The sequence below is a fragment of the Buteo buteo genome, chromosome 9 (genome assembly GCF_964188355.1).
Source record: "Buteo buteo chromosome 9, bButBut1.hap1.1, whole genome shotgun sequence".
NCBI classification, from domain to species: domain Eukaryota; kingdom Metazoa; phylum Chordata; class Aves; order Accipitriformes; family Accipitridae; genus Buteo; species Buteo buteo.
The window spans coordinates 16064137-16084751 of NC_134179.1; the positions used below are offsets into that span (position 1 = coordinate 16064137).

The following is a 20615-nucleotide window of genomic DNA, read 5'->3' on the forward strand; positions in this document are numbered from 1 at the left end:
GAAATCTCTTCATACCACTGGGTGGAATGAAATGAGGTGAAATGCAGAAGGAAAGATGCACAGATATTTCTTTTAAATACAGTCCAGTTCAGGTCTCTCTTAGGTAGGGACCAAAAGTTTTCCAACACATTGAAGGTATCCCACTTCGCAAATCACTTCAAAGGAGAAAATACATTTCATAGCAATATAGAGCAATTTAATACATGTCGAAGACATATATTCAAAACCGATGCAACGTGTTTCCCTGTATATTTTCATAGTGGTTCATTTAACATTTAATCTCCTGCATTCCACATACTCAAGTTGCAGGCTGCTTTTTCTGTATATCACTTCCCTTTCATTGCCAAGATGACATAGTAATTTTTTCTAATTAAAACACTCCAAGTATTTTTATTCTCACAGCCTTTCATCCTTACTGTTTTCCAAAATGGATATTGTAATACAGTTTCCTTTAATCTGACTCCACACTAATTTTAATTATTTGGGGAGGAAGGGATTCTATCCAATGCTGCCAGAGATGCTTGTACTTTTATGTTTTGCCACTAAAATCTGAAACATGAGAATTTTGTTCAGCAAAGACAATGTATGTGAGTATCTCCACAATCAATAAACTCTTGTCTTAAAAGCAAGGATGTATGTTAGTCCTCCTTAGTAGTTTCACATGTGATTAAAGCCTGACTTGTTTTAAAACTAAATTAATCAACTTTATAAAAGTCCATTTCTTGTTAATTATAATAGCATACCATTTCTCCCATTACTGGCCAAACCGAGTTTGAAGGACAGCTGACTCTAGTAATACTTGTGCATGCATCTGTAGGATAGGGCCAAATGTATTGTGTCTAGCTCTAGATGAAATTGCATTTTAATACTAAAATGCTTTCCATTTCCTTGCAGGGTTAATGTTGTGTTTATCATGATACCTATATAAGAAGAGAAAAAAAAAAAAAAATAAGAAAAAAAAGTTGTTCTGTTCTAGTCAGCAAAATACTACTTTTCCCAGCCAATGTACTCTTAGCAAGATAAACCATGTAGTTTTAAAGATTACTCTGTTTAAATTTTCAAAACATTTTATTACTGTAAATGGAGTAACGTAGCTCTACGTTGAGTGTAATCAGGAGAAAAAAATGTAATGTTCCTCACTGGGAGATATTTAAGAGGTAATATATCTTTAAGTGTCTCCGCCTCTGAATCCACCCACTTCTTGATAGCTGCGGCAGTTTTGTTGACTCATAGAAGCCGTGGTCATACAATAGCCAGCAATGAGCAGTATTTTTCAGAGATTTTAAGAGCACACCTCCTGCTATGTATTTTGCGTTCTAGCTTGCTGGGGTTGAAGGTGTATAAAAGAAACAGTTTTAAGTTTCTAAGATATTGCAAAAGATAGTTCCTCCTCTCATCCCGGAAAATCCTGACAGACCAGTTGGATACCTTTCAGGCCTTAACCAAGAACTTTATCTGCTTGTCCCACTGTCTTTCTTACAGTAGAAAGACCTGAGACACCCTTAAGAACTGAGAATCTGACTAATTTAAACAGATGGCTAATCCCAGTGCTGTCTGCAATGGACATCTACATCATCATCATCAGAAACAAAACAACCTCTTAAAAAGTGGAATCTATAAGAAAAATGGAATTACTAAAGGAATGAAGGTAAGGTTTAATTGTTTCCCCTAATTGCCTCAATATTGAAAACAAATAGGTAGTTGCAATATTACTTAAGCTAGTTTTACAGCAGCCTTAGTCTCCATTGAACAGGTTGTATGGATTAGGCTTGTGTGTTAAGTTTTATAATCTTGGGACCTGAAGCTGCTTTTTTTCTATCATCTTAAACTGCAGTGAGAGTTGTGAATGTTCATGCAATGTACTGTTGGTGCCAGGGACTAACTAGCCTCTAGTTCATATCAAACACAACAAACATGCACACTGAAATGTAGTAGTTTCCTTCTAAAGCTTAACCAATGGTAGAGTTGACTTTGTGATGTATTAATCACTAGTGGAAAGCTGATTTATCAACTTAAAGTGTGTGTGGAGTGGTTTTTAAAGTGTGATTTATTACTGTACAAGTATAACCAAAAAAATGTAGGCAGGGGAAGCTGTCTTTAGTTGATGTTTACATTACTGCAAGGTTGGTTTAACTGATGCCTGCACTTTACTGATGCCTGCTCTCCAGCCTTGTACTGCTTAAAATCCAAGTCAGTTTACTTACTATTTTCTCAAGCTGTTCTCTTTGAAACTGGCACTTCCCATTTATGTGAACATTTTGTGGAACAGTTAGCATGTAGCATCCTAAAGAATGAACCACAAACCAAAGGTATGCTTTTGCCAAAAGAGCCCAAATCTTAAATGTTGCCTGTCTGTGATACCTGCTCTGACTGGGAACATACTATCTGTCTTGAAGTGTCCTAACTCTGGATCTTGGTGTGATCATTAGTAGAAAGTCATGTAGTGACTAGAAAAAGGCTGGCTTTACAATGTGGTGTGATGGTGAGAAGGGGATGGAGAAGGTTGCTTTTGGAGCCTGAGAGCTCACCTGACCATTCCTGTTGAAAGCTTTAGACGACGACTGTGGTGAGGGTTCTGGGTTCTGCTGTTTTACAAATAAACTGCTATCATATCTTTCTCTAAATGGGGCTCTCACGCACCTAGGACTCTAATGAAGGCACGCCCAGTGTCATGCCTAATGATTGTCTGGCTTTAGGTGTCTCCCTTGGTATGGGTGTTTCCTAATCATTGGCTTGTGTAGGATGAGGAAAGCAAAAAAGCTTGTGCAGTGATTGAAAAAGTCCTTTTTGTGATTTGCTTCCAGAAACCTAATCTAGCATCCTTTTATATATCACATATATCCCCTCATCATTTTATATATTAGCTATTTGCCCCAGTGATGTCTGAAATCCTTGCTTTCAGCTTGAGTGGCAAATTTCGAGGACTAAGCCTTGCCGTTCAGTTATTGTTAACCTGCTGCAAATAAGCTGTTTTGAAAGCAGTCGGCTCCCAGGAGGGGATTAATTAGGATTTCCTTCTTAATAGGAAAGACATGTCTGGAGAAGTAAAGTAGAATATTACTGAGGGTGAGCAAAAAGGAAACAAAGATTAGCCTGAAAGGGGTGGCAAAGAAATGAAGGAAATGTTAGTAGATGTACCTGCTAGATTAGTGAAGTTTACAAGCACCGTAGGGTTGGAGGAGAAGGGGTTTTGCCCTGCCATGTGACACGTGAAAGAAGCACTGAACCACTGGTAAATACCATCCATGGGTGAGGAAGTGGTGAGGAAGTGAAGCATTAGAAAGTTCAGGAGACTTACCAAAGGCAGATTTGGTAAGTCTGGGTCTAGCACTGTGTTCCAAGATACATACCATTTCCCCTCTCTTCCTGCTTCAAACACAGAATGGGAAAGAAGGAAACAATAACAGACAAGAGTTCTGTATGAACCAGGAATCTCATTCCTGGTAGGAATCTCCCCATTCCTGTCTGGTCTGTTTCCCCACCCCAGCTGCCTCACCCTGTTTGGTACTTATGCTTTATCCTATTTTACAGGAACAGATACTGTTCCTTCCTACCTGATCTGTTTACATGGCTTACTGCTGTAGGTGTGCAACTTCACACAGTCTTCCAGTGTGTTTATATCTGCACACAAAGTGTGCTTCCCATTTACAACTGGGATCTGAGGATCAGGGAGTATGGCAACTGGATGCACAAGGAAGCCTGTGCAGGAACCAGACCCAAGTTTGTCATGATTCCAGTCATAGTCCTTCTTTCCTCCTCTTTTGCTCTTTCTCCACCTTGCCCTGATTTCCCCTAACACTCTGACACACACCCCCACACATGTATATGTACTTTACTGCCCATTCAGTAAATTAATTCACCATTAAACACCTTACATAGGAGGGGAAATATAGTGCTATGATATTCAGGGAACGTGACTGATGATGCTCGTTCTAGCACTTGAGACTTGTGGCAGTTCTGAAACTCCTGGGGTTAGTTACAGCTGTGTTACTTTGCGTGGAGGGGAGGAGGGAGACGTGTTCTGGTTTGAGAGAGGCAACTGGTGGTACAGAGGCTGCAGTGAGGGCATGACACAATGAAGGCTTCTAAGCCAGGAATATGTAGCAATAGTTGCACACAATTGACTGACTGGAACATCAGGCTTTGCAGAAATCAGCTCCATAAACCTTTTTTGTCTAGGGAGCCCACAGGAAGCACTGGCTTCAGGAAATGCTGGCTTTGGAAACACTGCTTTTGAAAACACTGGTTCAGTAACAATGTGTTTTGCATCTTAATGATGTAAGAACATTTTGTGTGTCTGTGTGTGCATGACAGAAATAGAGAAGCAATTCTGATACAGTAAAACCCCCAGGATTCCAAAGAAAGGATTTTGTTTAATGAGTTGGGGAAGGTAATTAGGGATGATCAAATGTGGGGGAGTAGGGAGGCTTTCTTTGCTCCTAGCAATCTGTGGCATAGCAAGGATAAGAAAGGAGGTAGCTGAGTGATAAAGAAGCATTGAAACATCCTACCAGAAGAGAAGCTGTTGCTTTTGGGGAAGAGATATACCACTTTGGCATGGGACTGCTTGTTTGAATAGATTCTGTGATTATTTTAAGTCTGACTCACTCAATTCTAGCTGATAGCACAGACTCCCATGCTGTAATGGACACCAGGCCTAACCACAACCCCACAACCATGCTGCATCTTTGCTTCATTGGAAGTTGGGCCACAGTAAGACCTAAGCTCTGGGAGGTGGGTCATGGGCCACGTCTTCCACTTCATTAGTGCTTGTAACACAGGCTTTGTGTTTTGTGCTTTGTGTTCTTCCAGAACCTGTACCTGGACTTGTCTTTATCCAAAGCACAATTCAATAGCCAACTTATGTAGCTGTAGTAGCCAGGGAAAGGTATTTTCCTAGTGATGCTTTCTTCTGCTGTTATATTGTTGTCGATTGGGTGTCAATTGTAGGGGACATTGGATTTTTAAAACAATAAATATGTTTGTCCGGTGGAAACATTTTTTTCCTACAGTACACATGCAACAATTCTACTTCTTTGATAGATCATTCCCTTGGGTGCCTGAGAGAGCTTCCAATATGGTATGAAGCTATTTGCAAATTCATTTTTTTCTGTTCTGCACTGAAAATGGCAGTAGCTTGCAAGAAACTTGCAGTGAACAAGACTACAGCCTTTTCCAGGGCTTTCAAGCTCCTTTCTGAAAGCAAAAAAGAGCCTGGGATGAGATCAAACCCAATAATATCTGCCCCACGTATTTGATAGCCTGAAAATGTGATAGCCTCCAGCATTTGGGGGCTCTAAAATTTGGAAGATGACTATATTTACCCTCTGTCCTGTGACATCTGGACCTCCTCCTAACTGTTCTTCTCTGCTATTGATTCAATACTCCAGCATCTAGTCTCAGTCCCTTCCATGCTTTTGGCTCCCCTGCTTTTCTTCCTCTCCCCTCTGCACTACAATGTCACTTACTTCCCAATGAAGATCTTAAAGAAAACATTGATTGTTTAAAAATAGAGTCATGAAAGGTATATGCCATGCAACTGTTCTCACAGGAATCATTTTCTTGTATGTTGTAAATGCCCCCTGTAATTTCTTTGTGCTCTGTCCTCTCACATATATACATAGCACTTACTTCATGTGCTTTTGCAGCAGTTAGTGTAACTGGGACATTTTGGATGCAAACTCAATATAAATGTTAATGAGTGCTGCAGGAAAAAAAAAAAGCTAATTCCTACAATTAGAGTCATGCGATAAGGCTTATTAATAAGAGAAGAGAAAGGAGGGAGGGTTAAGGTTGGTCAGACTACAGCCTTTCCAAATGTTTGCAGCCTCAGCTATGCAACCATAATGATCTACCACCAGAATAATTTTTTTTCTGAAATATCTTCATTTTTTAGTGTTGCTTTGTGTAAAAACAAACTAAAAGGTGACTTTGCTGGCCCCAATTTTTTTTCACCTGCAGCACCTAAGCCTTTTGGGCCTGTTCCATTGTGCATGTATTAGTAGAAAGTGCAATCCCCATAAGCCCTCTGGGTTTCATAGCTGTAGTGACAACAGGAAGATATTGAGAATTGGTTTTCAGACTTCTCTACCAACCACTACACCTGTTGCTTCAGCTGCACCACAGATATGACCTCCTCATCCTCAGTTCCTGCCTTCTCTTCTCCTTGGTTTCGAGCCCCAGAAATGTGTTGCTTTGCACCAGCACTCTCAGCTAATAATCACAGGTCTCAGACCCACACCCTTGTTGCTGTCATCTACCTTGCTATGTGATGAGCTCAATGCATTGGAAGCAGGAAATGTTGAAGACGTCTTTCCACAAACTGAGATGTGACCAGTGTGTAGATACAGGTAACAGGCAACAACTCTTTTAGCAATGCTTTGAGTGTGTTGCATGTGTCTTTACATGCAAGGCTAGAGATTTTTCACATTGGACAATAAGTAAGTTTCCAGTAGGGCTGGAGTCACTACCCTGTTAACACCTGGAAGTTTAATCCCTAACAAAAAAAGCATGCATTGATTTGCTTTGGCTTGAAAGACCTAGTATGTCAGGTGTTTAAGGACAACCTCCTCTCAGCACAAGAAGAGCTCATCATTGTACTCTTGAAAGCAAGTAAATGTATCAGGACACTGGCTTAGCTAACCAGATAACCCATGATGGAGCTCCAGTGTAAAAAAAGTGGTATACGAGAGTAGAAACAGGAATGGGCTATGAAAGAGGAATTTTGAAACATTGCAGTGGCATGTAGGCATGGTGTTAGGAAAGCCAAAGCTCACCTGGAGTCAACAGTTGCAAGGGATATCAAGGGAAGCAAGAAGACCTTTCACTGCTATTAGTAGTAAATGAATAAACATGGAAAATGTGGCCCATTGCTGCATGGGGTGGTTGACTTAGTGACTGCAGACGCAGGTGAGGCTGAAGTACTCCATGCTTTATTTGCCTCAGTTTTCACCAACAAAGTCTTCCAAGCCTCTGTGTCATCAAATTACCAGTAGTGGGAGCAGACTGAGTCATGGATCTCTTGAGAAATCTCAACCCATACAAGTGCACAGGACCAGAAGGGAAGCATCCAAGTGTGCTAGCTGATGTCATAGTGGTATCACACACTATGATCTTTGAAAGGTCATGGATATCAAAGGAGTTCCCTGATAACTTAAGAAAGGCAAATGTTCCACCTGTCTTCAAAAGACAGATCATTTCTAGCAAAGGTTGTTTCTGGGAGCATAGAGAAGAAGGTGATTGGGAATAGCAACCACGGATGTACCAAAGATAAATTATGACTGATTGTCTTCTATGATGAAGTGACTAGATTTGTGAATGAGGGGAGAGTGACGAATGTCATCTACCTTGACTTTAGCAATACTGTCCTCATATGCTACTTGGGACATTACAGCCTCAACAGGTAGACTGCTGTATGGGTTAATAACTGGCTGGATCATTGGGCTCAAAGGGTGGTGGTTAATGGTTTATGCTTTGCCTGGAGGCTAGAGAGGTTTCATATATGGGGGAAAAAAAAAAAATCAAGATGCAGATAACAGCACTGGGACATGTCTCTCTGGAGCCTCCATCATGGAGACTTTCAGGACCCATCCAGGCAAAACCTTGAGCACCCTGCTGGGAATTTGGTGTTGACCTGCCTTTGAACACAAGGATGAATCAGAGACTGGGTGGGCCCTCAGCTGGTCTAAGTGAGTCTGTGACCCTTTAGTGTAAGGAGGCAGCATTTCTCTGGTGGGAGTCAGCTGCAGCAATCTAAAAATGGACAGAATTGATGCAGAAACCCAGTAGGGCTTCTGTGGGTAATTACCTGGCAAGCAGCTTATTGTAGCTCAGTAGAGGTAATTAGTAAAAGAAGGCCATGAAGTGGCTAGTCCCATTGCCAGTCTACTTATGTCCCTTCAGCATGAGAATTAATCACCTTTGCAAGCTGTAAGTGGCAGTGTAGCTTTCAGACACAAGTAAGGTAATACACATTTTCTACCTGCTATGTCAGTGAGGGATGTAGGTGGCTGCCTTCCATTGCAGAAGCAATTTCATTAATATAATGGGCAGAATGATAAGATAATGGCTGTTTAGGGACTGTCTGGGTCTCCGTGTGAGCTGGCACAAGCAGGGTGCAGGAATAACCACAAAACCACAGGTGAAATGCAGAGTAAATTTTTTTTTGTTACCTCACCAACCAGGGGATCCCCAAAGCAGCACCCAGGAAGAGGCACACAAGCAGGGATGCAGGCACCGGGGAGCTTGGTTCTGCTAGACGATCACTGAACCTGCTGTTTTCACCTGTATTTCAGGGATTCGCGCAGGCGTAGTTTACCACTGTGCTTTGATCTTTCCCACAGCAGGGCAGGAATCTCAAGCATGTTCGATAGGGTACCTCCAAGTCTATCACAGGCCTATGTTATTGAAACACAGATGTTCTACTTGTCCAACACACTAGGCTAAACAATAATTAGTATGGTGTATGTGTTTTTTCTACGCCTCAGCTGCAGGTCACTTGAGCATGTTTATAATCCTCCTTGCCAATCTTCCGTTATTTTACCACACTCCACCCCCTCACTCAAGGGACCACTTTCACTGGGGCTGGCAAAGCTGGAGGTGTCCATTTGGGCTTGTGGGGTGTAGGGCAGGGTAGTTTACAGAGGCATATAGAAAAAGGAATAAACTTATTTCTACAATAATGCTTTGAATCAGGTGTTCCACTCATCCTGTCAGAGGATTAAACCACTCAGCCAGCCAGGCACCACCAGTAGATTGTTTTATTTGATGCATTAAGTCCTGGAGACGTTGAATGGTGTCTTCTATGCTGGCTGATTCACGAGTTATGTTGAAGCAACATATGCTTTCAAAATCAGAGTAGTGTTTATGGTGTCAAAGAAGGAGATAGTCCACCACCAATTGATTGTATAATGTTCTTTGGCGTATAGCTGTTACCTACTTGGAAAAAATAACAATGAGGAACATTAATATCAAAAGCACTTGGCATAGCATAATACTGTAATACAGCTACTGGGGTTGGCATGCCAATTGAACACATTGTCAAAAGATCTGCAGCCATTAATCCTCTTTCAATACAAAGGGCAGATGAGTTAGTTACAGTACAAGCCAAACAGATCCAAGTAGTTACATGTTGATCTCAGAAATGTGTCCAGGGCATGTGCCTGTAGTACGAGACTACAAAACGTAACAAGCCAGCCTTTGATAAGGGAAGAAAACAGGAGTGTCATCTATTTGTAGTAATACATATGCTGTTGCTCCAGCTCCTTCAGCTAATATCACTCCGGGTTTGATAACCTGTTGTGGGGTAATTGCCAACACAGATTGAAGAGTTATGCGCTTGCATTTTTTCAGATTGAACTTCAATTCAATGTTAGGTTTGCAACACCAATAACACTGTTCCAATGCTATCTCCACTAGAAAAGGCACAGGCATTTGTCAAAGATACCTGAAATACAAGAACTCAAGAATCTGATATCAATAGAGGATGTAAAATAAGAGAAGTTGGGGTACAGAACCATATGGCATTCTCAGGGGTTATTATATGAATCTTCACATCTAGACTAATAGGTCACAGTCCCACCATGCAATCCATTGGTGTAAATGATTCCATTTCCCCTGTAGTTAATATTTTGAGAGAGATACCATCTGGAAGAATTTCAATCCTCACCATGTTTTGTACTGGAGGTGTTGTAATATGATCATAGGGTGTTTGATTATGAATATTTTGCCTATTTAACAAAAAGACTGCTTTAGGAAGTTGCGAACTCCAGTGTTGTAAAGTTTTAGTACTGGTTAGCTTGTTTAATTGTTCTTTCAACATCCCATTCATTCTTTCAATCAATTAGCTTGGGGATGGTAGGCAACGTGGAATATCCAATCTGTCCCTAGCTCTTGAGCCTAATCTTGGACATTACGTTCAGTAAAGTGTGTTCCTTGGTTACTTTGTATTTAGTGAAGAGGTCTGTATTGATGAATGAGTTGTTCTAATGCTTCAGTTGTGCTATGTTGATTACCATATTTGGTGGGTTTAGGAAAAAACGGTCCTGACACTGTATCCACAGCAGTGAATATATATTGCCACCCCTCAACAGGGGCAGGGGACCCATGTAATCAACCTGGAGGTATTCAAGGCCCACTGATCCTGTTTTATCTTTCCCCATGGCCTACATAATGACCTTATATATAGCTGCATACAAATAGTACAATTATGTGCACATACTTAATAAATACGTAATGGCTATCAAAAAGAAAGCATTAGCAAGATCTATCACCACCTTCCAGGGTTGTAAATTTTTGCTGATTTTTTCTGTAAGAGTAACCATGTCTGGTACCATAACTGCAAGTGGCGGCGGGGGGGGTGACTTTATTCAATTCTCTATAATCTACAGTCATTCTCCATTTTTGAAGATGCCAAATAGGATTATTAAAAGCAGTCATGGTTTCCTTAATGATTTCCACTAGCTGAAGTGTCTGAATGGTTCGAGTAATTTCCTCCTTCTCCCCCCCCCCCCCCGCCCCGTACACGATATTGTTTTACAGTTACCACTTTGGCAGGCACAGGCAGCACAACAGGATCCAGCTTTGGGAATCCACCACACAAGACAATTACAGATCGAATAGTAAATCCCTTTTGCAAAGTCCCAAAGCAGAAGCAACTATTTAAAGTTTCAACTGTTCGTCCTGCCAACACATCAATACCCAAGATATATTCTTTAACTGAGGCAACACCGTTAACATTAACACTGTTGTTGTAAATGGAGTGGCATTTCCTATTATTAAGGTAACCTTAGCTCAGAGGGCAGGGGTCAGATTTCCCACCAGTCACAGATCTGTGATGTGGCTGCTTTATTATCAATATTACTATGTAATAGAGTAACCTCAGCTCCAGTATCTACCAGAGCTAACACATGTAAAATCCCCCAAGACCACCACTTTATAGTTAAAGTAACATAAGGGTGTCAGTCCCCCTCATGATAAGAGGCTACAGTGGCAGCAGTTTTCAGGGACCTGCCAAACCTTCATTTCTGCTGTTTTGGTATTTGCCGGGTAGTGCCTTGCCTTGAGGTGACAGGCAGGGGTGAAGGGTGGGCACAGAGTTGGTGGTGGGGCCAGGGGCAGTTGGCTGGTTTGCATAGGCACTAACTTTTGCCGTTGGCGAAATATTTCTGATGTAATCCTATTTATTTCTGATCATGGGACACTGGCTTGTACACGATCATTCCACAACTGTTTCCTCATCACCTGTGATGTAACTCCTTTTGGTTTTGCCAGTTTTCCTTTATTAACCACCCACACAGGTGGTCCCAGAGTTATAGCCCCAATTTCCCTCAAGGTATTTGTGAGGGCACCTACATTATCCATAGCATTTGTGACTGCTGGTATAATCAAGTGTTGTAGTGAGGCGGGCGCTCCTCTCAAAAGCTGCATTTTGATACTTCTCATTAATGCTACCCTGTCTGGATTGAATCCCATAATCAATGCATGAGCCATTGCTGTTATCAAAATGTTCCCAGGTACATCCGAGTAAGATGATAAGCAGTACAGCAAGAAGCAAAAGCAACAAGCAGCCACTAACGAGCACTAGACTCTAACATACAGTAAGGCAAGCAAGGCCCATGGCAAGCACAGAAGCCTGGCAATTAATAGCTAAACAGCAATAACAACTATAAATTTCATCTAGCACATTCTAATCAAATCTATCATTATCTTGAACTCTTCATGGCCCACGTCAGGCACCAAAAAGGACTGTCGTGGTTTAACCCTGGCCTGTAACTAAGCACCACACAACCACTCGCTCACTCCCCTGCTCCATTTATTAGCAATATGTGCTATCAACTGTTCTACAGTATCTTGCAGCCCATGGCGCTGCTTTGCTTCAGTAATAATTACTTCTTGTGTGATCGTCTTTGCATCTTGTAAAGTGCCAACTTCCTTTTCCAATTTTCTCATACTCTGTAATGCAACAACTTCACAGTCAAGACCTCTAAGACCAGTAACTAATAACCATCCCAATCTCCCCATTAACTTACGAGAAGAATCCGAATCCCACTTTTCATGGCAATCCATGCATACCTGTTTCAACTGTCTGGGGGGTAACAACCACCCCACCATCTATTTCAGGTCATGCTTCTGGCGGAGCCCATGTAGCCAGGAAAGTGGCCATGAGGGTCCACCACTCAGTACTGGGCCATCCTGGAATACAGGGAGTCACCATCGTAGCCTCTTCAGTCCCCAACTTTTTTGCTGGCTATGGCATGGCTGTTCCTGGATCCTCTTGACTACACCAAATGGCTAAGCCAGCACAGGCAGAATGCGGGAACAACCACAAAACCACAGGTGAAATGCAGAGTAAATTTTTTTTTTGTTACCTCGCCAACCAGGGGATCCCCAAAGCAGCACCCAGGAAGAGGCACACAAGCAGGGATGCAGGCACTGGGGAGCTTGGTTCTGCTAGACGATCACTGAACCTGCTGTTTTCACCTGTATTTCAGGGATTCGCGCAGGCATAGTTTACCACTGTGCTTTGATCTTTCCCACAGCAGGGCAGGAATCTCAAGCATGTTCGATAGGGTACCTCCAAGTCTATCACAGGCCTATGTTATTGAAACACAGATGTTCTACTTGTCCAACACACTAGGCTAAACAATAATTAGTATGGTGTATGTGTTTTTCTACACCTCAGCTGCAGGTCACTTGAGCGTGTTTAAAATCCTCCTTGCCAATCTTCCCTTATTTTCCCACAGTCTCTATAAAATCTGAATTTTCGCCAAAGTAATGGTTAACACCATGCTGCCTTTCACAGCTTGCTGTTGCAAGTGTGCAGTAGTGATTCAAATCCTGTTTTATAGGGTACTAAACAACCATAAAGATACCTTAATTTATCATGATATGCAGGTCTGTTTCTGCTGCCAACAGACATATGAACTCTCTCATGGATTATTATTTTTTAATTTCTTTTTAAAGAAAATTAACTTCTGTTGTGGCTAGGACTGTGGCATTAACCAGCAAAACAGGAAATTAAATTTCCTTACAATGACCAGTGGCTTCAGCCAGAGAATTCCTGCCATTCCTGGAAGCTAATTTTTCCACAGAAAACACTTTTAGAAAGCAACCAAGCCAGAAGTTTTGTGAAACTATTGTCTGAGAGGGTTTTTGTTATGGGATGGATGTTGAATTGGGAAGAAAAATGTCATTTAAGGAGAAAAGCAGGCAGCAGGAACCAGCAGTATTGTGTGCCAAACCGAAGAGGAGCTGGACTGTTTCGCACTTTAGGATGTATTGCTTCAGCCAGATACCTAGAGCATTCAGTAAAATACCTTTAGTATAAAACTCCAAGGTGAAGAGCTGACTTCCCAGGACAGACACCATCTATGTGCACCTATGTCTTCAGCACAAAGTAATGTTTAACCTGTTTGGGCCAGGCGACTTTCTCCCTCCTGAAGTATTTTGAAATTCTGGGAGAACATCCAGTGTAACACAGCAAAGCCTTGTCTGTTCTGATCATCTCAGTCTTTGGAAATTACTCAGCTGTATCCTTTCCTTCATTTGCTTGGCCAAATACAGGCTTTGCTATGTGCTCTGGCATTTCCCCCGCTGCCTAAAAATCTGCTTTTCCCCCTCAGCCTACCAAGAAGTGAGGATTTATTCACTTAGCAACAGGAAAGACAAATCTGTGGTGAGGACCTGAGACTCGTAGCCACTTCAGCTGACATCATGCTGCACTCTGCTTCCTCCAGTAACTTCCATTTGAGTTTCTGCTTCCCTGTCGCTGCTAATGATTCATGTGGTCTGAAGAGCTGCCATATATCCCTTTCTGTGACTCACATATAGCTATCTGAGACTTCAATCTGGCTAATTTTCTCACAGTCGCAAAGCTGTCAGCCTACACGTGGAATCACAGCAGCCATTTGTATGTTCTTGAGTTTCTTGGGGCTATTCTGTAAGAAAGTGCCTCAGTCCGTCCCTGTATTCCAATTTCCTGTCCATTCCTTGTGCCTCCACAAACCTTTGTGATTGTCTTCTGAAAGGAACATTTCTCTTTCTGTAGTCCCCAGGTTGCACTTCCTGAAGGTGAAGGTAGCTGTAATCAGGCATTTGTGCACACTATTGTAGGGGATGTCTGTAAAGATCACCCAAGCCACTGCCTGGAGAGGGTAGGATACAGATGTTTTCACCTAGTCCTAGCAGCCATGTGTCAGTGACTAACGATTTAGACAGGAACCTTGGAGGCCAGGGAATATAACTTGAGAAATAATTTTAAGACCACCCATGCTTGTCACATTGTACCTCATTGTAAGCTGTTCCCTGAAAGAATCCCAGCCCTGTGATCTGATCAAATATATCTCCTACTTGGGCCACCTGCTGATCAGCCTCAAAGTTTCAGGTGCTACACAAACACCAACACCAAACAACAAAACAATTCAAAATTAATGAGCTTTTGTTGAAGGCATTTCATGGTCAAAGAAAGCATTTGAAAATTCAATATATTTTCCCAGCTTTTTAAGATCATATTCATGTAAGTTCATGAGTTTGAGCTTTTGAACTTCCAGCAATCTATTGACAGCAGGCAAGCTCAAAGTGAACGTTTTATTATGGCACAAAAATATGTGTCTTCATGTCTCTTTATGTTGTATCTTCTTTATATAAGGCATTGTTTTCCTGTGCAATTTTTTCCTTGCATCATTGTTATATAAACAAGCTGCTTTGTTTGCATATGTGGGTGGCAAGATTGTTTGAGAGTTTCTAGCAGGTACCAGGGTGTGCTAATCCCGTAGGAGGAAATCTTCTTGGTTTTTTGTTGTTTTGTTTTGATCACAGAGGAAGCAAACCCTGTTCAAACTGTTTTCATGCAATCTCCACCCCTTTTACTCTCTTCTAATTACAATCATCCTTCACCTATGGACCATCATCCCTGGGTTTTTTTTTCACTTCTTTTAGGTTATAAAAGAACCAATAGTGAGATTTTTATAAGCCTTTTAAGTATTGGGTTGGTGCACCTGTTGGTGAATATATAAGGGGTGTTACAAAGAAGATTCTGCTTTGTGTGTGTGTATAGTCCAGTCTCATCCCAGGTTCAGAAATATGAAATTACTTTATCAAATAATCTAGGAAGAATCCCACATGGGTGGAACTTGTCTATTAGTAATCTTTGGCTTTCAATACATGTCTTAACAGTGTGTCTTCAAGTTGAACTCAGAACCTTTGTTTCTAAAATCTAATTCTTACCCATAACCAAGCAGGAACAAGTACAGATTCCAAAACAAAAAATGAGCATTTACTAAAATCTACATCTTTTAAAGAAAAAAGTTAACATTTTTGTTTTTCATTCTGTGACAAGTATGCTGCTGATATATGATAAGTGTAATTGCTTGTTCTTAAAATCTACACATGGTTTCAGGGGATAGAAAGCTTATCAAGTCTGTAATCTAACTTTATTTTCATATGTATATTAATGGAACTGGTATGTTGTTGTGCAGTATGTGAAATGTCGGATACACTGTGTGCATTAATAAGACTTGGCAAAATAATTATGAGTAAGTTTGCATTCGGAGACAGGAGACGTGCTCTGGGAACTGAATAAAATTCAGTTTCACTTCGGGTTAAACCTTTTGTCCCAGGAGAGGTGTAATTTATTGCATCCCTGAAAAGGAATTAATTGGCCTCCTCACATCTCTTGCTCACCAGTGAAAGCTAATGAAATAAAATCCAGCAAAAGATGACTGTCTTTAACCAGAGATGTACAGGATCAAGAAGGGCTGCAAGGAGGCTGTCCTTTTTTCATATGTCTGTTTTAAGGATGGATAGCTGAGCAGGCTGGCCCCAAAATCCTGGCCCTTGGGCATTGGTGCTCAGTGTAGAAACCTTGCAGAGGACTTGTTGTTACAGCAGCAGTTTTCAGCATAAAGTGATGTATAAAGATCCTTCCATATCTCTCCATGTATAATGTCTTCCCAAGCACACAGGTTCCCCTGTCCATTTCCAACAAGCTTTTCTCTGCACTTTGTTATCCTCTTGGCTCTTCCTAAATTTCTGTTGTGACAAGAGAAATGTCTTCTCTTTATTGTCTTACTATGTAAAGGAAGTCCTGTCATCACCTGTTTGATTTGGTAAAGAAATCACTGTGGCTTTTGCATTAGAGAGCATCTCTGGAGGTTATGCAAGAGTGAAAGTCAACACTCTCTGCTAGTAATGAACAAGACGGTGTTACCAAGCATGACAAATCAAAAATGGAGCTCTGTCAGCTTCCATCTCAACCCCAACCCAAAGTATCAATTAATTGATGCTTTTGAAAACATTGGCATGAGCTTCTTTATGCTTTCAGCACAGCATAATTAAATCAAGCAAATCAGAAGGTAAAAATCAGCTTTGCCCATCAATATGTGGAAAATACTTTAAAATTTGCAGAGATAAGGTACTATTAGTAGTTTTTATATCTGTGATTCAGTATAACTGAAGACCTTTTGAAAATTTGTCTCATGGGCTGAGAATTACATGGGTTTATGTAAGTGAAGTGAAGCATGTTATTATTGGATTTTGTCAGTGTTATTATCAGAGACTTTGGCTTTTTTGACTCTGTCAGTATACCTGATGAGAAACAAAGCATTGTAATCCTGTGATTTTGTTTTAAAGATGTTAACTTTTACAGGAAACAAAATTTCATTCAATGACAAGTTATGCAGGTTCTTAAAACATCAGGTAGGCATGCTTATTTTTATTCCCTCCTGAACACTTTATAGGTGTAAAAATGCATGTAGTTAGGGAAGGTGAGTGTTGTATGAGGGGAAAAAAAGAATCACCTCCATAGTTTGTTCTTTCAGCATGGTAGCATTATACAATCTTGGTTGGTTGGTTTCCTATAGGAACAAGACTTATTTAGTGATACTATCTGTCTGTCAACTCCTTAACAACTTGTGAACTAGTCAGCCATCTTCAGTCAGATTTGACAAAGGTGTATCATCAACTCTTTCCTTTAAGTAGGCAACTGGGCACAGGAGAAAAGCTCTGCACATTCACTGTAGAAAGAGAAGCTGTAGTGTGAACTCATTCCTCCAGTACCCTGGAGAATCTGCAGTAGAAAGGAGATTTGGTCTATGTCCCAAATAGGAAGGAAGTTTCTGTCAGTGTGTTGCTTTATTTGACCCCAAAGTCAGTCAACATGCAACACATGTAGAAACCCAGAATTTATTATTCCCAGAGTTCACAGTGCTCTGTTTACTTCTGCTCTAACTCATTTCTGCATGATGCATATCTTATAATTGCATTTCTCTGGAATTTATTTAGTCTGTAAACTTTCTGAGAGAAAGACTTTATTTTCTGTCCTCTTCTTGTAAAATACTTGGTACACATAGGAGCAGTATCTATTAAGTGTACTTTCATTCACAGGAGTTTTCATGAAAGTCTTCCCACTTTTTCAAATATCAGTGACTTGTTATCAGTATTGTGTGAAGCAGTTGACCTATCTCCTGTTCTAGTTGCAGCTAGTAAGTCTGGATAGAAAAGTGTATCTTAGTCTCATTTCTCATGGAAAATTTCTCCTCTACCAGTCTATCTACAGAGGAAACTTGAGTTCAAGTTAAATGTTATACTTACTGTTTTGCAGCAGTTCAATTCTAATTCAGTCATGCATCAGTTCTTCATCTTTAGAGGACATTGATCCAAAGGTGAGCAGATTCAGACTCACCATTGTCATCTGGCTGGTGTTTAGCCATTTCAAAAAGGCTGCATGGTTTCAGTTCACCTCCTGTTAATCAAGTATCTCACCTATTCAGCAACGGCATTCTAGTGGGAGCTGTGTTTCAGGATGTCAGCATAAAGACAGAAATGGAACAGATACAAACCTCTCATTCTGTGACAGGTAATTTCTGTAAGCTTGGGCTGAAGGCTGATGGTTAGGCACTTTAGGCAGCTTTGACTACTTCCTTGAGATTTAGGTGATCATAATTAGAATATTTTGTTTTTCAGGGCTACCCACAGAATAACTTGAATAGTGTGGAAAGCCTGTTAAAGAGCTTTTAACCAGATATCCAAGAAAGGCTTCTGCCTCAAAAATGTAGTTTAAAAGACTGGCAGAGGACAGTTGAGGGTTCTTTAGTTTTCTTGTTGTTTTGAGTGATGCTTCACTGAGGAAGCTAATTAAAATACCTCTGCACCCTGAGACTTCTCAGTAAGTAATCACCACGGTTGACTGACAATAATTTGTTTGCAGACTTCACTGTTTGCTGCTTATTCCTATCTTCCTTTTTTTCCATCCCTGTACAACTTCCTGGCTTATGGCTAACATTTCAAGGCTACATGTAGTCACTATTGCACAGTGTGATGCGTTCTTGGCTGTGCTACGTGCCCACTTAGCTGTGTGGCCAAAAAACCCAGCCATTTTCCACAGGACTCACACAGGGTTTGCAATGCAATATTTCAACAGACATATTGAGAGATGGGCATCGGTCATGTGTAGGCAATTGTATTTGTCAACTATACCTTCTTGGAATAGGAAACTGCTTTTACTATGAGATCATGATGAAAAACAGAGTTACCAAGTCTGATGATAAATCTTCTGGCACAATTTCTTGAAACTCATGGTAGAGGCAAATGAATCAGTATTACTTTCTATGTTATTGGACAAAGAACTTATTTCTTAACTTGAAACAACTGCTGGAGTCTTGTTTCTTTATTAGCCTCATTTAGCAATGGTTAAAACAAGCAGATACACCTGCTCTTTATCTATTCACATGTTCTGGCAGATCATTGCAAAACTGAACAGGAGTTTGTGATTTTGGGGGTTTTTTTCAGCCCACATTGTTCAGCGTGTAAGGTTTAGCAGAGCTCATAAACAACACTGTTTTAACAATTGAGTAGGTAAGAACATGGCCGGGACTTTGAAACATTTTGTGTTTTGAAAATTTGAAAAGACAATTAAATTGGAAAAAAAATATCAAAACTGCACATACATGCAAGACATTGGAATGGAATGATGTCCCCAAAGCTGCCAGAAATAGGTTCTCATGTATGGATACTGGTCACTTTTGGAATAGGAAAATTAATTCTCGAGCTGCCTAAATACCTAATTTATCCAATATTCATTAGTTTTGCATATTCAGATTACTCATCAGCTAGATACAAAGCTTGTATGTCATAAGCTAGGCAGGTTACAATTATAAATAAACAGTTTGGTTTAGGACCCACTTTCACATCTGTTATGAGAAAAGCGTACTTGTGAATAAGACATACCTGCGTGACACAATTTCTAATTATTCAAGTGGCAATACGAGGGACAAGGATTCATAGTTGAACTTTTGTAACTTCTCACTTTCAAGTCATGGTCAGTAAAATCTGTATTAGTCAAGGGACAAAGAAAAAAAATCTGTATTAGAAGGGACAAAGAGTGCTCTCACAAGTGACAATTGGCTAGTCAGTGTGGAAATGGGGGAGTGAGATAAAGCAGTGGTTGAACTGGAGAGTCTGGCTTGCTTGGTTGTCCCGAGGAGCAAGCTGCATTCAGCAGTGTAGTAGTGCTTGGGTGGAGTGAGGTAGGAGTAAACTGTATTCAGCAGTGTAGTAGTGCTTGGGTGGAGTGAGGTGGAGCTGCCTGAGGGAGCAAAATGCACTGTGAGAACTAGGTCAAGGGAGTGCCGAGCTTGCTGGGGGTGCTGGCATAGCTGGAGGCTAGAGAGGGAAAGCCAAGAGGAGGTGAAAGGTGGATGGGCTGAGTCTGTGGCAGGTGATCTCAGCCAGGATGAAGGCAAGGAACCAAGGGGAAGGAATGGCAAAAGGTGGGGAAGATGCAGATCTGCAAGCAGTTGCAATCTCAAAGGAAGGGAATTGATTTTTCTTTATTTTTCCTTCCTTTTTTTTGCAAATAGCAAAGAAATAGGACTGGCAAGCAGACAGACACAGAAACATGAATTAGTTCACAGCCAGCATGTGTACTGACTCACATGTAGTACTCTGAAATGAAATACTTCAATGTTGACTGAAAGTTAAGTTAAAACAGAAGCAGCAATACTTGCTGTGGCTGCTAGCGCCAGCTTTTTACTGTACTCCCATTAGGAAAATTCTAGCATAACCTTTTTTGTAACTGTTTGCAACACCCTTGTTCTGTTTGTCTCGGCTAGTAAGAGTGCTTTAAACCATTTTGTCATACATTCTTCAAGAATATACTTAAATTTTACAATTTTCCTTCCAAATCCAAAACAGCTGTAGTATTTCTGGGGAAATATGGTCTCCTGTACAGTATGTATCTTAAGATACCAGAAGCAGATTTGAGGTCTGTGTGGGACTGAGATGGATCTTAGGAAATGAGGATAGAATTGCAGGTTTTTGTGTAGGAATGCAAGCCTTCCACATTATTCTACTGAGGTTTGTAACACAGGAAAAAGTTGGTAACACTTAGCTCTCGTTCGCTACAGAGACACAGGGACATATATGGAATTTTAAAATAATTCAGCTCTGCTTTGCAAACTCAGCAGTCAGATTTTTGGAATGGCTCCCACAGAAAATAAAAATATTTCAGAATTCTGTGGTCTGTGATCCTTTCTCCTGGCAGCGCAGGAATGCCCATGTCAAATATTTTCCATTCTTGGCATGAATTTACTCCCCCAGAGGTTATGGTCTGTTTTAAT

At 40.8% G+C, this 20615-nt stretch overlaps 1 protein-coding gene across 2 annotated transcripts in view; it reads left to right on the forward strand.

The window, feature by feature from the left end:
• The first annotated feature begins 1148 nt into the window (after window positions 1-1148).
• SPTLC3 (serine palmitoyltransferase long chain base subunit 3) overlaps window positions 1149-20615 on the forward strand; it is an 89379-nt gene continuing 69912 nt past the window's right edge. The window contains exon 1 of one of the 2 annotated variants that reach the window (XM_075036779.1): window positions 1149-1648. In XM_075036779.1, coding sequence (XP_074892880.1) covers window positions 1535-1648 — 114 coding nt within the window. In that variant the 5' untranslated portion in view covers window positions 1149-1534. The remainder of the gene's footprint in view (window positions 1649-20615) is intronic. The other variant, XM_075036778.1, reaches the window with a different exon arrangement.